The following is a 22,380-nucleotide window of genomic DNA, read 5'->3' as shown; positions in this document are numbered from 1 at the left end:
TCATGAGTTGATCTCATATCTCGGAATGCGAGAAACAGAGATAGTCCCCATATCCCAAATACGCATCACTCCAACTTATGAAACAATTAAATCTTCAATACAAGTATTTGATTTTTTCTTTTTACCTCAGTACTTTTCAGGCATAGAGACACCAAAGACAGTAGACATACTACCCATACACCAAGTACGGATGAGCACAAGGAAGACGTGGAAGAAGAATAAAACTCTTATAGTTACATAGATTACTTTTCGATATTTCGATTTATCAGTTTTTACAATTTATTTCCCTTCGCCTCACGGAGGCTTATGACATTTCGCATTCCCTATTAATGATTAAATCAAGTTTCTACTTTACTCTCAAAGTTATTGTTCATATATTACTTAACCGTTACAACGGGTTCATATCATCCCAACCCTACAAACACTTAGAGAAATTAAGATAATCCACATAGCCTGGCCAGCTGGATTATCTGAATCTTTCTATGTTGATTTACAGGGTCCTCATATTTAAAACGTGGCCATGGACTAAACAATACTCCGACCTACGAGGTCCAAAATAAAGGGCATGATCCCAAAAAAATATAAAAAAATCTTGAGAGACTGATCCCCTCATCAAGAATATCTCGAACAATGCTATATGCAAAACATTAGTGCGAAATCAATGAATAAGAAGAAACAATAACTTTGATAGCAAAATCAACGTCTCAAGGTGCAAACAAATACCAAGTCATGAAGCATGCAAAAATACCAGTGGACATACCCACTTAATAAAAAAAAAAAAAAATAAAAAAAAAAAAAAAAACCAAGTCTTTTTCTAAGGAAAATCAAAATAACATCACACCAAACTACACTTTACGAGCAAAGTAGCTTCGGTAGTTCGGTCATCTGCTTCCGCATCCGAGGCAATTTCAGTACACTCGACATCAATATCCTCCCCATCATCAGGAATGTCCTCCTCCATACCTCGAATAATCTTCTCGTCAATTCCATCAACCTTGCGTAAGTACTGACGACACGTCCTAACCAAAGGAGCATAAACCCCAGCTATTGCACGATCTTCGATCATAGCTCGACAGATATCACTCTTCTGAAAGCGATGTTCCCCTTCTAACATAACCGATTCCTTATAAGCTGCTCCAGCCGAAGAAGCCAAAAACCTTTTCCCCGTAAACTTCTCGGCATCATACTTCTCCTTCAGCTCGTCATAGCACCGATCTAGTTTCATCAGTTCAATTTTACTCGCCTCGGTCTCGCTCCTACTAATCTCCAATTCATCGGTCCTCTGAATGAGCAGAGTCTCGGCCACCTCTAGTTTGGTTTCCGCAGCCTCCAGTTGAGCCTTTAGCTCTTTCTCCCTTGCCTCCCAACCAGCACGCTCCTCATCATGGGTCTTTTCGACTTGCTCCTCCTGCTCCACTAGATACCTCCACGTAGCTATAAGCTATATCAAAATTCAGATAGATAATATTAGATTATCGAGATTTATAATCTAAAACGAAAACATATTAACTTAAAACAAATATTTACCCTACACATGTCTCCTCCAGCCAACGAAAGCATATGAGCACGACCTTTACCCGACATCCGACTTCGATCGTACTCCCCAACGAAACCATCGGTCTTCCTCAGCGCGATAGTATGATCGGTCGTATCCCAAAAAGAATCCTTCCCCTCTCGGTTCACCCCGTACGTGAACAAGCATTTGCCTGCACCCCCTGAGGCACATGAGAAACCTCAGGATCCACTCGAGGCCGTTTCGGTGCAGGCACATACTCGATCTCAACCAACTCATCCTTCCCATTATTAACCACTCGATCCAGCTCATCCCCCTCAACACTATGATTACGATCATCTCCACTCACATGTGAGGCCTCCACGCAGGCCACTTCGCGCGATTTGCTACTACTTGATTTCGCTTGCTTCAAAGGATCCCTCTTCGCTTGCTTTTTCACACCTCCAGTAGCCTTCTTCCGAAGAGCCGCGAAATCAATACACCCATCTATCAAAAAAAAAAAAAAAAAAAATTACTCACAAAGAGATAAAATAGAAGAGTAGAGACAAGACAAAATAAGGCTCAGAGGCATAAAACGCATAGACTACACGCAACGAAGTAGACGCCTGACCCTTTGGAATAATACAAGTCGGATCGAACTCCAAAGCACACAACCTCGACTCCTCAATACGTTTCTTCATATTCTTCATTATCTTAAAAGATTCGCATACCGGATTCCAAACAAGGGGAACATCGGCCGTCAGAGCCCTTACATAAAAAAATAAAGTACTCCATTTTTCTCACTTCAATTTAATCCCCTTCAAAAATCTGAAAGGAACCCGAGGATGTGTGCAGAAGAAGGGTAAATCACTTGAACGATGTAGGGTAAACAATGCCTTGAACATCTCAACACTGATCGGTAATCCTACTTCGCTCATTCTTCGTCGAAACGCTTCGAACGTGAGAATAAAGTTCGGAGTTAATTGACTATATCCTACCCGAAATTCCTCGCATATCTTCAAAAGAGTTGAGTCAGGCACAATCTGCGAAGAACATGTCAAATATGCGACGTATTGGGTGTGGAACCCTACAAGGGGTGCATACAATCGTTCACCTTTTTTAGGCAAGAGCATCTCAATATTCCTCGGAGCCCCAACTAGCTTACGAAGAATACCGAATTGAGATTCGGTTAACGAAGTATCATAATCCACCAAACTCAAATTAAGTGGTTTTATTTTCTTCCCTCTATTTTTGTCTATAATGACATCTTCGCCTGGAATGTCATCACCATCTTCCACATCTCCATCCGGAATTACATCACTCTCGGATCCATCGGATCCCTCGGACTCATTAGAAGAACTCGACTTAAGCGATTCTTCACTATCACTCCCAAAATCCACAAATTGAGACCGAAGACGTCTCCTACTAGTACCAACATCATCACCAATATTAGGAATACCAAGATTTGATGCCAAAAAATCACCCGGAGAAGAAACAGGTTGACGCGCCTCGAAAACGGCCGAAAACGACCCCTCCATGCGCCCCCACGCGCGGCGGACGCGCGTCCACGCGCGCCAGACCCCCCCCCCCCCCCCCCCCCCCCCCCCCCCCCCGCGCGTCGCGCGGGTACCCCCCCCGCGCGACGCGCCCCACCCTACCCCCTACCCTTTTCCTCCTCTCTCTCTCTCCTCCCTACCCCTACCCCTACCAGCCCTACCTACCCTCTCCTTCTCTCTCTCTCTCTCCTCCCTCCCCCTACTCTTACCAGCCCCAGCACCACCCACCCCAACCCCACCATCTCCACCTACCCCCTTCTCTCTCTCTTCTCTCTCCTCACACACTTTTCCACTCCGGGCTCCGGCCCGGCTTCAACCTCAGACACGGATTGCGCGGCTCCACTTCGCGCGGAGCCGCGAGCCGCGCGGCTCCTCTCACATCCTCGAGCCGCGCGGCTTCATCTACTGGTTCCGCAGAAATTTCTCCAGATATCCCTAACCGCGTGCAATCGGAACGCGATGTTTCTTTCTCCGGTGCAACTTTTTTACCGGAACTCGACCCAATTACCTTCCCTATGGTTCCAAACGTCATCTCGGTCTCTACAATCGACTTTCGCAGGATAATTTTCAACTGTTTCGCTTCCCCACTTGGGACATATACTTATTTTATCTACAGATCTTCTCAGCCAGCGAATAAATTCTTTTCTACAACGAAGTATATGGAGCAAAATAAAAGAGAGAGATATATAAAGAATAAATTTGATTACTCACCCATCTTTATTCGGCGTGGTTCTTGATACTCTCCTCTACTGATTTCACAAGGACTTATCTACTACTAAACAAATTTTTATATTTGTGCACTTTAAATATAAATCCGCTCACGACTCCGGCCCACACAGTAATAATAATAAATTATTATTATTATCCCTCCGTCGACGACACAAGCACGAAAAACGAAATAAAATTCTACTCTCGACACGATATGGCACTTCACCCCAATTCACTCCCACATCGACTCGAGAGTGGGGGGCTTAATGATATGCCTATTGGCCCAGCCCAATAGACCCATATTTACTGGGCCACAGGCCCAACTCAGTAGCTATTTATACGAAGGCCCAGTCACACCTAAAGAAAGTTGGGCCCGATAAATTGATCTCGGCTCAATCAATAAAGTATAAATACAACTTAAATTCATTTAATAAAGGTACGTTATTATTATTCAATCAATTCTTCTATTCGAATTCTCTCCACAATTACCAACTATCTTCTCGTCTGACTTGAGCGTCGGAGGGGTTTCCGCCGGATCAACCCCCGGCTTAGATTACGTGTTTTCTGTTCGCAGGATCCTAGAGTAAATTAAAGTTCTCAGGACTATCTAGCTCGTGAGCACGTGACCTACTTTGCTCTCCCAGCTTCAACACACTAGGTGATCTATTTCTTACATCATCACGATGCATCAAACATTTATTTATATTCTTACAACATCAAAACAATGCAATTTGTTGTCCCGTGCATCGCACGGGTACAATTACTAGTATACATAAAAGAAATAAACGCTAGATAAAACCTAAAAAATTGTAATCGTATTTTTGTAATTATTTATTTTTAATTTTTTTTCTCTACTAATTTCTAGCTATAATTTTTAACAATTATTAAAATTAAAACTATCCCGTGAAGAATCCTACCTTATTGCTAATTATGTAATTATTTATTTTTAATATTTTTTATGTACTAATTTTTTAACTATAATTTTCAACAATTATTAAGAAATAAAGCTAGAAATTCGATTTGTTAAATCTTAGTCTATTTATTTTGATTATAAATCTTAATATGTAAAATTATAAAAAACTAATGTTATATAAAATTACTACATTATTAAATTTTACTATATTAGTGTACTATGTTTTCTTATTATGTATTAAATTGATTATTATTTTTTCACTATTTAAATAATATCTTGTGCATCGCACGGGGGAAATGCTAGCTAGTAATAATAATAATAATGAGCTCGGCCTTTTGTCGAGCCAACTCATTACTCATCAGGTCCAATGAACCGACTCAACTCATTTATCCTCCTACAATTCTACTTGGATGTGTGAGATTAATGCTTGCATAATTTAACTTTCTGTATGCACTAAAAATTTCAAGCAAATTGAATGAAATTAAGTTGCCAATTATACATCCAAAGAACAAATCAGATCTTTAATTTACTTATATGCATGGCAAGATAACCCCTACTAACCCAAATCCTCTATCCCACTAATTTCTATACTACGTTCGGTGAAGGGTATATCATGTATATCATTAGTCTACACATACCAATGTTTGTGTGTGTGTTTACGTACTTATGAATAATAAAGATTGATTCGGTGTAAATTAAACATATGCACACTACAACAATTTAGGCTTTATACGACACTTTTTTTACCCCCAACTGTTTGATAATTAACCGTCGTATAAAAAAAGGTTTATGATGCTTTTTTAATTAATTTTGACACTAAAAAACCATCGTATAAGAGAATGTTGCTGACGTTTTTTTAAAGCAACTATGACTCATAAAAACCGTCAGGATAGAAAATCTAATTTAATTAACTATTTAAATTTGAACACTATTTAAATTAATAAAAAAGCCTCTCTCATTTTTTTCTTAATACGTTTCTCTCTCCCGTTGTTTAGAAATGCTAGGGCTTTTCTTCGATCATGCTACGCCACCGCCACCGCCACCGGCTCCGTCGCCATCACCATCAACGCCACTGCCATCGTTACCACCACCGGACCGCCTCCGCCATCAGATTGATGTTTACAATGCTAATTAGGCTTTAAGTTTCTCGTCTTAATTGTTTTTCAAATTCGAGTTTAATCGCGATTTGATTGTCAAATTTGTATCCGTCCGACTTCACCTTACACTGAATTTTCTCAATCGCGATTTGATATCCGATTCTAGGTGAACACTTTTCTCCTTCCATCTTCAATTTTATGTTTTGGTTAATTTTCAGTAAGCCTAGTTTTGTGAATAAATGAGTTTGAAATAAACTTCAATTAGATCACTTTTCACTGAACTTTTCAGCTCTTCGCAACTTAATCCTTCCAAATTCAATTAGTATGCTGCTTGTGTAATGTATGAATGTATGAAGTATTCTTTTAATACTTGGGTAATTGAAAATGTGATAGCTGGAACTGAATGACTTAGTTTTAGCCTCTCTTTTCTGGTCTTTTTTGTTTGTTATCCTTATTGTAGAATTTAATTTCTTAAACAGCTTTTGGGGAATTCTGCTAGAAAATTTTGCAGTTTTCACCATTTGAGCAAAATTGCAACAAATCTTTTAATTTCTTCCACAAATTAATTCGGCATTACTTGTCTGAAACCCTTTTACCTGCATTTCTCAAACCTAGAGCAGGAACTCATCGACGAACATATGCCATCTAATTAATTATATATTCGGCCGCCAACAAATACCAACCCTGTCATTGTATTACACGTGCACAATGTCGGATCTCAAATTAAATTCATAATTAAATCACTTCTAAAATTGAATTATTCTCTCTCTCTCTATATATATATATATATATATATATATATATAAGATCCCAAAACAAATACAATTTGTACATATAAGATCATATTATTATATATACAATACCAGACAAATTAAAAACTCACACACATACAACAAAAAACGAAAAGTACTAGCCCAAGTCGTAAGCCTTTCGCTGTACATACATGCGGACCTTCAACCGCTTACTGCAACTTGCCAACAACTCGAACAAAACAAACAAACACACCGAAAGTAAAGTACTGATCAAACAGAAAATTAAAACGCATCATATTATATTATCAATTGGATATGATCACTTATTCAGCTGCACAACAATAACGCTTATGTTGTCTCTGCTTCCCTTTGCAATTGCCAGCTCAGCCAACAGAGTAGCTGCCTGAGAAGCACCAGCTTCATGTCTACGGTTTCGGCTATTATTATCCAGACACTTCTTCACAACGTCGCATACAACCTCGTTACATACAACATCGAATAAACCGTCGGTTGCTATTATCATAAATTCGTCCAAATCTGTTCGCTTTGTCACGGTCACCTCAGGCACGGAGGTTACATACGGTTTCAGATACTCATCACCTGCATGCCCAATTATGACAGAACAATATTATTACAGTGGTTTGTCCATAGATTTACTGTTAATTGGTGCAGTCACGTGTACTATAATACTATATAGTAAAATATATATGCTTAATTAATTTACACCCTTCAATTATACAATAATAAAATTTTGAAGTATTCTTATTGACCTCAATGAATTTATATGCATATATGTAGGGGTGGACGACATTCGAATCGGGTCGGGTTTTTCGGGCTTTTGACACAGAAATAACCAGGTACCCGATTATTGCCGGGTTGGGTTGGGGTTAGTGTTTTTTAAATACTTTGATGAAAATATTATTTTGTCTAAAGTCTCCAAAGAATGAAAAGTACTTGAGGGATTTAGTATTGGAAATTTTAATATTAAATCATACACTTCTTTTTTTTTTTTGATAAGAAATCATACACTTCACTAACCGCTAAAAATATTAGTTGAGATGGTCATTTAAAGTGATATCATAGCCATACCAAATATTGAAAGGTCCTGAATTCGATTCTAGAATCAGATTTTAATTTCCTATTTTAATAGCAGAATTTGTCAGCCTATAATAATTTTGACAACAATAGTAATTTAAGCAATTGAATATTTTTGGTGAAACAAATTAAAAGTTTGTGAGAAAATAGTGTGCGTGTTTTTACCTAAGGATCTAGAAGTGGCAAGCACTCCTTGGACACGCCAGCTGTTCCAATTTATGACCTCACCCCTTCCAGCTTCTATCATCTCTTTCTCATCTTCTCTATCAGGCTGACGTCATTAATAATTTATAAGAATTTAAATAAATTTTAATACAAAAATTAAAAAATTAATATATATATATGGTAATTGGTTTTGTAAAAGCAGTTACACTACACGTAACCTTGTGATCAGTGGACGACATGGGTATTGCCACCCCGCCGCGACAAAGCACCGCCCTCGAATCACCACAGTTCGCCACCACCATCTCCTCCTTACCCACCAGCACCACCGCCGCCGTTGATCCCATATTCATGTACGCCGCCGCCGCCGCCGCCGCGGCCCCCTCGTTCCGGTCAATCTCCTCGTCCATGCTGATGAAGCAGTCCACCATCACCTTCTCCCAGTCAATAGCTCTCTCCTCCGGCAGCTTCTTCGCCTTCTCTATGTGCCTCGCCAGACACGTGTGCAGCTTCTCCCCGCACTTTTCCGCCACCTTATCTCCGCCGTGCCCGTCGTACACCGCGAAGAAGTAGTACTCTCCTGCCATCCACCCCGGCGGCGCCACCGTCACCTTATCCTCCATCGCCCTCCGCCGCCCCATCATGGACACGTGCCCGTACACCACGTTGTCGATCTTGTTCCCCGACGACTGTCCTTCGCCGCCGCCGCCAGTATTAGAAGAAGCCGACGAATTGTGATCGGCGGCCGCCACCCTCCGGCCGTCCTCGAGGTTCGACTTCGCCGCCGACGGTGTCTTAGTTGGGACGAATCTCAGTTGCAGAACTTGTAACCTTCTCGGGCAAGATTTTCGTCTTTTCTTAATAGCGTGTAAAATCGACTTTGGATTTCTTCGACCTTTCATAGTATATATTTTTTTTATTTTAACAGCTGTGTCATTATATTATTTATTTCCGCTGGGTATAGTAATTAGTTTGAAGAAGCTTTGAAATTTTAGTTAAGTGGCCCAGATTATACATGCACGTATAATTTGCAGCTCTATATATATATATGAGAGAGAGAGAGAGTAGCACGGTCGGCTAACGAGGTTCGGATTACGAGGTTCGAATTACGAAAAAAAATCAATTTGGGAAAGGGTTTGAAATGACTTCAAATTAAATTTTCAATTATAGAGTCATTAGAAATCCATACAAACAACTAAACAACAAAAAAAGAAGGGTGTTGGATTTGAAATCCATCCTCAAATCCTTCAATCCAAACAAGCCGTCCAAGAGATTTGTTATTATTGATTACTTGAAATTCCTCCTCCATCACTCCATCCAAATGGACTCCTTATGTTTGGATAACTAAAACTACGTACCCTTCAACTATGAATATGCTTACATATCTGGTCTATTGATCGATGTCAAAGTTAATGAAATCTTCTAGATTACATAAAACATTCCTCAGTTTGTACTCGTTTTATTCTATTCGAACTCCACATTTTGAAATTATAAGATGATCATAAGATGTGTTTTTTTTTTTGCTTATAATAAATATCAGATTGCGGTGCATCATAAACTATATTTTTGCACAAAACGAGCATTATAAACTAGAGAACATACCATATTTAGTGAATTTATAAGAAAATTTATAGTTAAGCATGGGTGTAATTACCCACAATGAGGGTTTTTTTTTTGTAGCTTCACCTTATCTTAAAGGTGGCCGTATATAGTTATGACATTTTTGTTATGTATTATATTTAGTTTCTCAGATGCATGCATGTATATAGAAAACTATATAATAAAAAAGTATTTCCTAATTTCAATGTTTGCAAGGATTCATAATCAGCAGGGGAACAAAATTTCATAAAACGTATTGGTTTCTAGCTCATGAGAAGAACCAATAATAATTCAGTGGCGGTTTCGTGATATTTCCCGCCCACGGTTTTAGCCACCCCTTTGCGGCGGCGGAAGGGCTGAGCACCGCCGCCTTGACCCTTCAAATTAAATTTATAAAGTTATCATTTTTATAACAAGTTAAATGGAATATGTGCTACTACCACCACCACTAGGGATGGGTTTGGTAGGGCAACCGTACCAAACCCCTCAAATCACTACCAATACCGAAATTTCGGTATTATGAAATCCATTATCAATACCCTACCAAAAACTTCGGTATACCGATTTCGGTATACCAAAAGTTCGGTACGGTAGGGTATGGTAATGGTAATTACCAATTTATATTATCTATTATTTAAGTCAAATTGAATATCATTTTTTTCAAAGCAATTCAAGGTATAAATGTTTAAAATGTACAAAACTAATTTTTAAAATATAAGTGTCCTAAATATATGTTCTAAATTTACCTAATGTAAAATATTTCTTAAATAAAATTATAACATAAAAACTTTTAACATCAATTATATATAATAAATTGAATTATTAAAATAAAATTTTATCTATTAATAATATTTCGGTACGGTAGGGCATTACCATTTTAATAATGTTAAGTGCCGTTGCCCTACCAAAATATTTCGGTAGGGTACGATAGGGTACGGTAATAATTCGGTAGAGATTTTTCGGTAGAGAATCGATACGGTACGGTAGGGCATCGGGTTGGTAGGGCAATTTGGTAAAAAAAACCCACCCCTAACCACCACAGTCCACAAGAGTCATGACTAATGCACTAGCTAAAAAAGATAAAGTAATCAATTCCTCAACACCAATTTGAATTTCTAATATAATTTGAGAAGAGAAAAAGAAAAAAAAAAAAGAGCTCTATAAATAGATAACGATCACGGTCGCAGGCTATATATATCAATTAATGTCAATGCTGAACATAATATTAAGGAAAAATAATTTAATTTAATTTTAGAGAAAAAAATTATGGGGGAATAATTTAAGAATTAAATTAATGTTTGTTTATATTTTTGGAGGAAACATTAAACATTCTAGCAGCAGTCAAATCATCATGTGTAAATGTGTTGGAAAATAGATTATTTAGAAAAAATTAAAACCAAAGTGATTTTGGTATATTTTGAAGACAAATATGTAATGAGTTTCTAAAAATAAAGGGTTGAATGTGCAATATCGACATAGTTGGTTATGTGCGCGTCGAAACGCTAATTGGACCAAGAAAAACGAGGCTCGATTCGTACAAGACCTTCACTAACGACGTTGTTCCCTTTGCTTGGACTTGGAGGCTTATTAGGTGCTCTGAATTTATTTAACTCAAAAGTTACGCCTTATTTATTAGTATGACCCCAAAACTCTTCGATATCTACACATAGCCCCAAGCAGGGGCGAGTCCACCCAAGGGCTAGGGTGGACTCAAGCCCCCCCTCACTTCCAATTTTTTTTCTATTATATATATATATATATATATATATATATATATATATATATATATATATTCTATTTAATTTTTTAGTCAATTCAATTAAATTATTTAAGCCCACTTATTTTTAGTCCACTTACTCTAAGCCCCCATATATATTCTATTTAATTTTTTAGTCTATTTAATTATATTATTTAAGCTCACTTATTTTTAGTCCACTTACTCGAAGCCCCCTCATGTATGACTTGCTCTCATCTTCTATTTCTCAACTTCATTACGTTTCTTGAAAAAAAAAAAAAAAAACTTTGTTCTCTCCCACAGTCACACTAATAGCGGTTAAATTGCCACCCACCGACGATCGTTTTAGCATTTGACAACTTCTCTGTGTCAATTTGATAATCGACTTGATATTCATGTTTCTTAAATTTTCATAGCAATTTAGCTTTCGCGATTTGTTTTGGTATTATCTTCTGAAAGTGAAGGAAAAAAAATTCATATCAAATTTTCATCTCAAATTTATTTTGTAGCAAAAAAATTTTCGGGGGCGCTGCCCCCGAACCCCCGTGTGTTTAAGCCCCCCCTCACCGAACTTTCTGGCCTCGCCACTGGCCCCAAGGCGCGAGTCCACCCCTTTGGGAGGGTGGACTCAAGGCCACCCTTAATTTACAAATTTTCTCCTACAATATACATATAAATAATCTATTAAGCTCACCCAATTTTTATTAATTAGCCTACTCTAAATTCAAATTAATGCAAAAAAGTTCCAATTATTATTAATTAGACCATCCAAAATTCAAATTAATGCAAAAAAGCCCTAATTTTTTTTATTTTGTTTCCTTCCTTTTTATTTTCGCATTCTCTGATTTTGTCACAAAAAATTCCTATTTTTCGGGAGTGTATCCCAAAATTTTAAGTCCACCCTGTAACACATTCCTAGACTCGCCACTGCATATATAGAGCCCCTCAGAAAACTAAACATTTTTGTTCGTTGTTATTTTATTGCAATATTTTGTTTTTATTTTTTGGGAGAAATTCATTTTTGGTATAGTGAGACTAGGGGTGAAAATTGTGGAACGGAATTCTCGATTTTCACAGAGTTTGATCTAAATATTTTTAACAAATTTTTTCAGTCCGACTTTTTCAATTATTTTGGATAAGAATTGGAATATTTATGAGATTAAGCCGATCGATGTGATTTTAATTTCAAAACATCACCTTTTTTTCAAAAATTACACTTCAAATAAAATTATTATTATGTCTCTTTTTTTTTTAGGTGACCTGAAGTTTTTTCCCACTTCAAATAAACAAACAAATAGACCCTTTGAATTTGTGATGCTTCCTGCAATTTTTTTATTTAAATGATACAAATGTCCATGAAACTGGTTTAATTGCTGTGATAATTGATAACACTTAAGAGTGAGCTAATACCTTTTAGGTGTGTTTGTAAAAGCTTTTATAAATAGATTATAAGTTTTTTTAATAATGAATTTATAAGTGTTTACAAAATAAACTTTTGATTTTGCTTATCTTAAAATACGTAATTTTAAGCTATAACTTACCAAGCACCCATAACCATATTTTTTTTATTTAAGTTTATTTTCCAGTAAATTTGCAAACACCCCAAACTTTTAAAAATAAGCACTTAAAACCAACTTAACTCACAATCCATAACTTCTAATAAGCTTTTGCAAACGCCACCGTAAAAAACTTGTGACAATGAACTTAAAGAAATGAAGAAAATAGATATTTAAGCAAGCAATATATACCAGCTGAGGAAAGGTTTAAGCGAACAATGATCTTAACAATAATGTACTACTAAAATTTTGCACTGATTTTTTTCTAATAATTAATGTATCAGAATTAATTATCTGAAAACAAAAAGGAAAATAGAAAAACAATATCGAAAAGACAACCGTACGTATCAATATAGAAGTTGCTGCAAGTAATTAGTATGCCATGCATAAATTACAGGCCGCAGAGGCGAATCCAAACAACTTTGTAAGGTGTCGATTTTATCTTTTTGGGAAATAATATTATATATGAACGTAGATTAAAATAATTCGAAAATTCAAAAGCAGCAAGCGTCTCCAAATTTTTATAGAGTTACTACAAAAGAATGCTAAAATAAGACTTCTTTACTTAAAAAATATAAATTTTAGCAGTATTATTTTATATTGTAATAAACAAATAGAAAAGAAGAAAAAAAAAATCATGATAAGAGCATAGAGAAGAAAAAAAAAACTTACATTTTTTAAAGTATTTTGTAAAAGAGTAATATTAAAAAAAAAAAATGGACTTTTTTCTGGGGGTCGGCTACCCCCCCTGCCCCTCAAAGAGTTGCGCCACACAGCTTTGATGACGAGGCTGAAATTAGGAATGCCGTTAGATTTGTCAACAATAGCGGCCGAGAAATAATCTGCTGCTGCAATCAACGAATGCGCTCGGATATGAAGAGACGACGTCGTTCCGCTGCATATTAAACATGGCCATAAAATGAAAATAGAAAATAAAATACTGGGCAAAAAAGAAAATTAGAAAATAAATATATAGAAGTAAAAAAAATAAAAAATAAAAATATATATATATAGATAGAGATATTTATTTATCTCTATCCTACATACATGCCTGTATTTACCGAATTAACGAGATAGGCAATAGGCAGTATATATCAGTTCACCCACACATACCCCAAAACGCAATGACACTTGTAAACACTTGTTACAATTAGAGGTCGACACTTGGCTATCACACATGCAGACACGTTGCTTTATTTATTTTAAGTTTTTTTGTAATATATTGTTGGAAAATAATTATTTCGTATGAGCTAGGCGATTAGAACGAAACAAAAACAAAAATATCCTAAACCCTTGTTTTTTGTTCTTTTAATTGTGAACCCAATTCTGTAGGTATATGTAATTAGTACTTTATAAATTTCGTCACAAAAAAAAAAAAAAAAATTTGTAGATCTCTTCAATTCGAAATTTTTAAATACGCAAAAGTATATAGATCTGATAATTTGGGAATACAATTTTGAGATATTTTCAATTGGTCAAATCTCAAATCGAAGAATTATTTGGAGATTCCTATAGCTAGTGTGAGAGAATATGCATGGCTGTGTCCCAATCGGAGAATCTGTGCCGGCCACCAGGTACAATTATTCTTTAACCTTATTACATTTCTTAATTTTACTACTTAATTAATTATTTATTATGCATGCATTATTTTCATTTAATTTTAAATACTTGAATAGGGGTGTTGAGCATTGTGAAATTCGCTCTCAAGATTTAAGCTTAATTAAAGATTTAATTTTTCCTTCTTTTTTTGGAAAAAAAAAATATATTTAATGCATGCGGAATATTTGTTTCGCTCGAGTAGTGCTTAATTGTTATTTCTTAATTAATTATATGATTTACTATAATTAATATATCTATACTCTCTCTCTCTCTCTCTCTCTCTCTCTTTATATATATATATATATATATATATATATATATATATATATATATATATATGATATCTTAATTTGTGAATTATTGATATTCTTGGAATATAATCATTTCTACTAGGATCCATTAAATTGATCTAATCACACATTCTTACAACGAAGATTTAACTCCCGTTATTTTTGTTCTTTTTTTTTTTTAGTAATTTTGGTCGATTTCAAATCCATATATTCCCATTTCGATAAACATGCAATCCATTGTTTCAAATCATTCAATCCATATGTACCCTAAAGGAATTATCTACCGCTAACTGAAAATTTTAATTTTCTCCGAGAATTTTTTTGTTTATTAAAGTTATTATTATTCTTATTATTTAAATAAAAAATCACGAATTAAATAACTAATAAAATAATAGGAAAAAAACATGATAAAAATATCTAAAAATTTATAATAAAATAATGATGATCTATAAAATTTAGAATTAATATATAAAATAATATTTAAATTAACCAGATCCATAATACTGTAATAGCATACCCCCTCCCTCACCCGCCCCACACCCTCATGGATTGGGATGGCTTTAAATTAGTATATTAATTAATAGTTTGATATTCTGAAATAATTTTCGCGCTAAAATTATCAATACCGTTCACAATATGCTTTTACTTTTATCTCTAGCCCTCTCGAAACCTTCAAAAGTCTGAAGAACTCTCAATAATCTTCTTCAATCCTTAAATCTCACCAAATTTGAAGGTAATTTCTACTCTAAATCACTTATATGTTAATTATAATTAGTTTATTTCGTTAATTACATGTTAAATCCCCTAGAAATCGAATTATTCATTAGATACTTATAAATTATAAATTATTCATTAATCAGTAATTATAATTATTTTATTTCATTATAATTATTATTCATTAATTACTTAAAAAATATTATCAATTATTAGCTAATTGCAAAATAACTATTAATCATTAATTATTTATCTATTGATTAATTATTAACAAATTAATAATTAATTAAAAATTATAATTCGTTATTATTTATTAATCATTCATTAATAATCAAGTAATCACTAATTAACTAAAATAAGGGTAAATTACAACCACCCCTGAGGTATGGTAAAATTACGAAAAACCCCTCATGTTTAGGTAATTATAACAACCCCAACTATAAACGGTCTTATATGTCCACTCTGCGATTTCAAATTTAGTGGAATCTTCTTGATTAAATCGAATATTATCACTTTTGTATCCATTTTATCCGATTCAAGCTCCACATTTTGAGGCAAGCTGATCATAAGATGTTTTCTTCGCTTGTATATATCAAAATTGTGGTGCATCATCAGAAATTGTATTTTGCACAAAACGAATATAAACTAGAGCACAATCCACGAAATTTAGATGATTATGTTGAATATGACACCATAAAGGGTGGAAGTGCAAAGAGATTGTTAGATGTAATTATTCAAATAAGAGGGGAGTTTTTTGTAATTTAACCATACCTCAAGGGTGTGGTTGTAATTTACCTAAATAAAAAAATAGAAAAGAAATACAATCACTCCCAATTTGGGGAAATTCTATGCTACACCTGGTGAATATAACCAGACACCCAAATTAATAAGATTTCCACTACGGGTTCAGTTATGGCCCAATGAATTTTAGAAATATAATTATAAAATAAATAAAAAAGGACACATGTCAAGAAAAGAGCCACCCGGTGAAAATCACCGGTGTAGCATCGTATTCCCCCCAATTTGGGCGTGAAACAGTTGTTCTCACGTCAAGTATGGCGTGGCTGGCGTCTTTCTGCTTCTGAATTGGGACTTTTGAGATCCTACACCGGGTGAAATACACCGGGTAGATCTTTACCATTAATATACACACAAACACACACATACCCACATTGGTGTGTGTAGATCAACGGTAAAAAATCACCCGGTGTAACCTTCACCGGGTGTAGGATAGATGAAACCCTGAATTGGGCATGAAACATGTTATTTTGCACCTATTTTGGAAGTGGATAGGTTGAAATAAGGATTACTAAAATTCTAAAGAGAGAAAACTTTTGAAAATTACCGCATTTATCAAGTCTCTTTGATATTTTATATCTGATCCATGATGTTTTTATTTTTTTTAAATAAATTATTACATCAAGTTGTTTTGTTCCGACCATTTTACACATCTTCTTACCTTTTGCTTTCATTATCGTAATTCACTATGTTATTTCAAAAAAAAAAAAAAAAAAAAATTGTGTCCAAATTATGTTAATTCAGTATGGTTTATTATTTTTTTTTCCTCCGCACTTTTCTTTTCCATTTTATTTTGGCAGTTTGAATTTTTCCAAGACGAAATGGTGTTGTTTGTTTCCTTTTTCAAAGTGCCAAAATCAAAGTAAAAAAAAAAATCATAATTTGTTGCATATTTGGATTCCTATAGACGAGCATGATAAAACTAGGGGGTGAAGTGAATGATTTGGATATCTTGAGGGTTGTTTGAGTTATTTGATAAAAGTCTAATAGTTATCTTCATCGTATCCCACCGCCACCGGCCAAACCACAGTGACACAGAGCACACAGCAAGTCCCTAGAATCCTCTTTAACCGACAACTTGAGATACATGAATCTAACACCACAAACCCAGAAATGAACATACGTAAATTTATGTATAATATAATTACTCACCTATATATATATATATATCACAAGAGTTGAGTTAAAAAAAAAAAAAGAAAAAAGACGAGCCATCACTCACAAACTAATTTGCCACTAAAAAGAAAAGTAAGAAAGATCAATGTCATCGAATTCGCCCAACGGCATGACACACACGGCGCATGCAACCAGAAACGGGCTCGGAGAACACGTGTCCTTCCACATGTTCTTCGACTCCTGGATCGTGGAGCAAAACCACCACCTCAAAGAACTTGTCTCCGCCTCCAAGCAGTGCGGCGGCGGCGCCGCCGCCTTCGAAGCCAGCGGGAGAGTGCTGATTCCACTCGTGGAGAAGGTGGTCCAGCACTACGAGAATTACTACAAGACGAAATCGATGTGGGCGAAGGAGGACATTTTTTTAATGTTGAGGCCGACGTGGACGAGCAGCATGGAGGAAGGCTTCACGTGGGTGGGCGGGTGGCGGCCCACCACGGCCTTCCACCTGCTCTACTCCAAATGCGGCCTCCAGTTGGAGGCCGGATTCGGAGGGTTGGGACCAAGAGGGCTCAACACAGGCGACCTGGGCGATCTCTCGCCCAGTCAGATGGTGCGGGTGGACGAGTTGCACAAGAGTACTGTATGGAAGGAGAAGATGATAACAGAGAAGCTGGCTAAGCTTCAGGAGACAATTGCCGACTCTTCGATGGTCGAGTTGACTCACTCTCTGGCGACCACCGAGTTGATGATTCGCGTGGAGGAACATGATCATGATGAGCTGGGGCTAGTTGATGCGGCTCTTGCACCCAAGGAGAAGGGGCTGGTGGTGATTCTGCAGATGGCTGATGACTTGAGGCTCAAGACGCTCAAACAGTTGATCCTTATTCTCACTCCTATTCAGGGTGTTTACTTCCTTATTGCTGCGGCTGAGCTCCACCTCAAGATTCACGAGTGGGGGAAGAAACGAGACGCTAGTCGCAACCACCACCACCACCGCTCCTAAATAAATTAAATGATCTAGCTTATACCTATATATCAACAAACTGATGGAGTAGCTCCTCATAAATCATCCACTATGTTTTCAATAATACTTTTGTTTGGTTATATTATCCTGAAATTTGCTCTTACTGTTCTAGTTACGTTAAATAAACCTTTTTCAAGGTATTGCTTCAGTTTCAGTTTTCGGCCGGCAAAGGTTGTAGGAGAGCTGGCATGAGAGTTGGTTTTCACTCTTTTATTAATATATTAATTAATATTATTTAAATTAAAACTTAGTAACAGCCGTGCTCCTGATTATTTATATTTGGTGAACCATAAATTTACACATAATTATACACACATCCATGTCTATATATGCTTAGTGACCGATTGGCCGAATAGTTATTTAATTAAATATACAGTTCAAATCCACCAAATATAGCATCTAATTTCTCGTATTCACTCTCCAATTTCTTTTCCCCTTTCTTTTTCTTCCTTTCTCCAAAACGCTTGCAAAACAGCGTCGTACAATGGCCAAAACGCGCAACTTAATTCTTCCCACCTTCTGCACATGCATCAATTGATAAAAACAATATTGGCAATAATTACAATTGAAGATCTATATACAACACAGTCAAAACCAGAGTGAATATATAACTATGGAAGTTCTTCGTTCTGACCTCAATAAATTAAACCAGAACACGAAATTTATATATAAATGTGGAAATTTATATATAACTGTGGAAGTTCTTCGTTCGGGTTTTGCAAAATTTGGAGTTAAAATGATCAAAATCACGTTTGAAGTTGTAATAGTATTATTAAAGCTCGAACGACATTTATCACATCTCATTAATATATATATATATATATATATATATATATATATATATATATATATATATATATATATATATATATATATATATATATATATATATATATATATATATATATTATATGTGTGTGTGTGATCCGGTCAGACTTAGCACGACCCAACAAGGCAAGCCCAATTGAAATGACCCCATGTACAAAGAAGAAATAAAGTCACATGATATAGGTGACGAGCAAACAAGCGACGAGGAGACAATAGGTGACGAGCAGGCGAGCGCCGAGCTTTAAGAAAAATCACTAAAATCACCTCAAAAATCATTTATTAAGAAAAAAAGCGCTTCGAACAACAACGATAGTTGATTTCACATAGTAGATACTACTTCAACACCTTGATACACTCACAAACCTACAACGGGAAAAAAAGTATCTAAACTGTAGGCGGCGGAGACAGAGACGAAGGAGGACGAAGAAGCAGGAGAAGAAAAAGAAAACCGAGAATAAAAAAAAAAAGAAAAAAGCGAAAAGAAGAAGCAGGCACGTTGATCAAACACCTGCAGAAAGAAAAGAAAGGGAGGTGAACAAAACGGCGCCGTTTTTTGAATTAAAGGGCAAAAGCGAAAAGAAAAGGGGGCGGGATTTGGGGGCCATCGATATATATACACAACACACACATATGCCGCTAACAAACACCCTATCATCACATATATAGTGCTGGATCTCAGACTCACATAATTGATCCGAAAAGTAGCTCTAAGACATTGATCAATAGAATAAGCTGAACCCGAAAAAACGCGCAACGAATATGCAGAAACACTAGTTCATTTATATATATATATATAACTCAAAACAAAAACTAGTCCAGTTGTTGAAAGACTTTTTACTATGTACAAGAAAACTTCAACGTGCCTTAACCAACAACTCAAAACAAACACACGTACACCAAAACACACAAACACGTACGATGCAATTAAAACTACAAATCAAATTATAAAACTGAAATTTAAATAAATTAAAGCCATTGTCGATTCAGTTGTTCAGCAGCACAACAATGACGCTTATGTTGTCTCTGCTTCCCTTTGCAATTGCCAGCTCAGCCAACAGAGTAGCTGCCCGAGAAGCACCGGCCAGTCTACAGTTTCCTTCACTATTGATCAGACACTTGTTCACAACGTCGCATGCAACCTCGTTACATACAACATCGAATAAACCGTCGGTTGCTATTATCATAAATTCGTCCAAATCTGTTCGCTTTGTCACGGTCACCTCAGGCACGGAGGTTACATACGGTTTCAGATACTCATCACCTGCATGCCCAATTAATTTAGCATGCACAACAAGAATAATTATCATAGATAGGTACGTACAATATACTTTACACACCCTTCAATTAGATCTAATCATAACCTTTTTAATTAATTCTCAGGCCTTTCCTCTAGGCGCACTTTTATAATTAATTAAATAAGTATTTCACATGTTTGGTATTCTACTATTTCAATATCAATAAATGGAAATATTGAACTACGTACGAGATGAGGGTCAAACATTTTTCTCTTTTATTTCTTTTTGTTTGTATGATATTTATTATATATGCAAAATTACCAGGTGAAATTTTGATGTAGTGATCAGTCCTCTTTATAAGAGCTAGTGTACCTCTTTGTATTGATTAAAGAATCATTACTAGTTTGACAAAAATAATAATAATTAATAATATAAGCAATTGATTAATTGGTGAGAAGAGAGATTTTGATTTACCCAAGGATCTTGACGTGGCAAGAATTCCTTCGACACGCCAGCCGTTCCAATTTATGACCTCCCCTCCTGCAGCTTCTATTCTCTCTTTTTCGTCTGCTCGATCAGGCTGTGACGTCATTAAAAAATTTGTTGGAGTTGTGCATATTTATTATGAATTTTGAAATTCAAGAAAAACAAATATAATTAATAATAACAGCGTGCAAAAAAAGAGTGGTGGGGTATATAGTAAGAAAGCACCAATTCAGAAATGACTCCATAGTTTGAAAAGTATAAATTAATTTATCCAGTACACTTTTATATATATATATATATATATATATCGTATATAGTAAATAAATATGGGTACAAATTTAGATCGGATGGTCTGTTTTAATAGGAAAATCGAATATCATAGGATGATTGACACGTGAATAGTTTAAGTAAAAATATAATTATGATTTTAATAATTAAAAAAAAAAAAAGGAAAAAAAAAACTCCATCATAACCTGTAACCATCTAACCCTAATTATTTATAATATAATAGGGTGATTTATTAAGAATGTCAGGTGTCAAAAAATTAGTGAAAACCGATTTATATTAAATATGGGCTCATCTACTCAAAATTTAATTTCAATAAATATATATATATGGACACAAGTTAAGTAATTAATTAATTCCACGTAACCTTGTGATCAATTGACATGGGGAACGGCACACCACTGCGGCAGAGCACCGCCCTGGAATCTCCACAATTGGCCACCACCATCTCCTCCTTACCGACGAGCGCCACCACGGCGGTCGAACCCATATTTATAGAAGGCGACAGCGCAACCCCATCTTCACCGGTCACGTTCATATGATCATCGCGATTGACCTCATTATCCACGTTGCTAAAACAGTCAAACATAACTTTCTCCCAGTCAAGGGCTTCCTCCTCCGGCAGCTTCTTCGCCTTCTCTATGTGCTTAGCGAGGCACTTGTGCATCAACTCCTCGCACTTCTCCGCCACCTTGGCCCCGCCGTGTCCGTCGTACACCCCGAAAAAGTAGTACTCCCCGGCCATCCACTCAGGCGGCGCAACCGTCAACCTGTCCTCCATCACCCTCCGCCGCCCCATCATAGACACGTGGGCATAAACCAAGTTGCCGATGCTGCTCCCCGTGGACGGCTGTCCCTCGCCGCCATCATCACTAGTAGTTGACCGGTGGTCTCTTCTACTGCAGTCCGAAGAGGCGGTCGAAGAAGTCGACGAGTTCTTTCCGGAGGCCGAATCCTGCCTCCCGTCCTCGAGCTTTGGCTTTTGTCCCGCCGGCGTCGTCGTCGTCGTTGAAGTGGTAAAGCTCGGCTGCAGAACTTGTAGCCTTCTCCGGCAGGATTTTCGTGTTCTCTTGGTGTGTAAAGCCTTTGGCTTTCTGGAATTTTTCATTGTCGTCATATTGACAACTGCATCTTTTCTTTTTTTTACGGCGGGCAGTAATAGTAGTTTTGTAATCTCAGTGTGGTGGTCCAAATATAGACATATAGATTTGTATATTTATAGGAGGGAAAACATATATATAGAGAGAGAGAGAGAGAGAGAGAGAGAGAGAGAGAAAGCAACGTGCAGGGATTTCAGAAGGGAGGGAGAGGGAGAAAGCGACACGAATCACCTATCCCAG

The 22,380-nt window shown here is 36.3% G+C and overlaps 3 protein-coding genes across 3 annotated transcripts; 1 reads left to right on the top strand and 2 right to left on the bottom strand.

Annotated features, from left to right (window-relative positions):
• Positions 1 to 6,837: 6,837 nt before the first annotated feature.
• Positions 6,838 to 8,677, bottom strand: LOC105973630 (protein phosphatase 2C 51). The gene is made up of 3 exons (XM_088820543.1): positions 7,997 to 8,677; positions 7,779 to 7,884; positions 6,838 to 7,118 (listed from the first exon to the last, which is right to left on the bottom strand). The coding sequence occupies exons 1-3, from the start codon at positions 8,675 to 8,677 to the stop codon at positions 6,838 to 6,840; spliced, it is 1,068 nt and encodes a 355-aa protein (XP_088676669.1).
• An 8,650-nt stretch (positions 8,678 to 17,327) lies between these two features.
• Positions 17,328 to 18,185, top strand: LOC148772603 (protein DOG1-like 3). Its single transcript, XM_088820537.1, has one exon. The coding sequence runs from the start codon at positions 17,328 to 17,330 to the stop codon at positions 18,183 to 18,185; it is 858 nt and encodes a 285-aa protein (XP_088676663.1).
• Positions 18,186 to 20,017: 1,832 nt separating this feature from the next.
• Positions 20,018 to 22,157, bottom strand: LOC148772602 (protein phosphatase 2C 51-like). Its single transcript, XM_088820530.1, has 3 exons — positions 21,408 to 22,157; positions 20,744 to 20,849; positions 20,018 to 20,295 (listed from the first exon to the last, which is right to left on the bottom strand). The coding sequence occupies exons 1-3, from the start codon at positions 22,155 to 22,157 to the stop codon at positions 20,018 to 20,020; spliced, it is 1,134 nt and encodes a 377-aa protein (XP_088676656.1).
• Positions 22,158 to 22,380: the final 223 nt, after the last annotated feature.

The sequence above is a fragment of the Erythranthe guttata genome, chromosome 1 (genome assembly GCF_056151865.1).
Source record: "Erythranthe guttata isolate IM_541 chromosome 1, IM_541, whole genome shotgun sequence".
NCBI classification, from domain to species: domain Eukaryota; kingdom Viridiplantae; phylum Streptophyta; class Magnoliopsida; order Lamiales; family Phrymaceae; genus Erythranthe; species Erythranthe guttata.
Note: the sequence above shows the minus strand (reverse complement) of the source record. Positions and strands in the feature narration are given on the sequence as shown.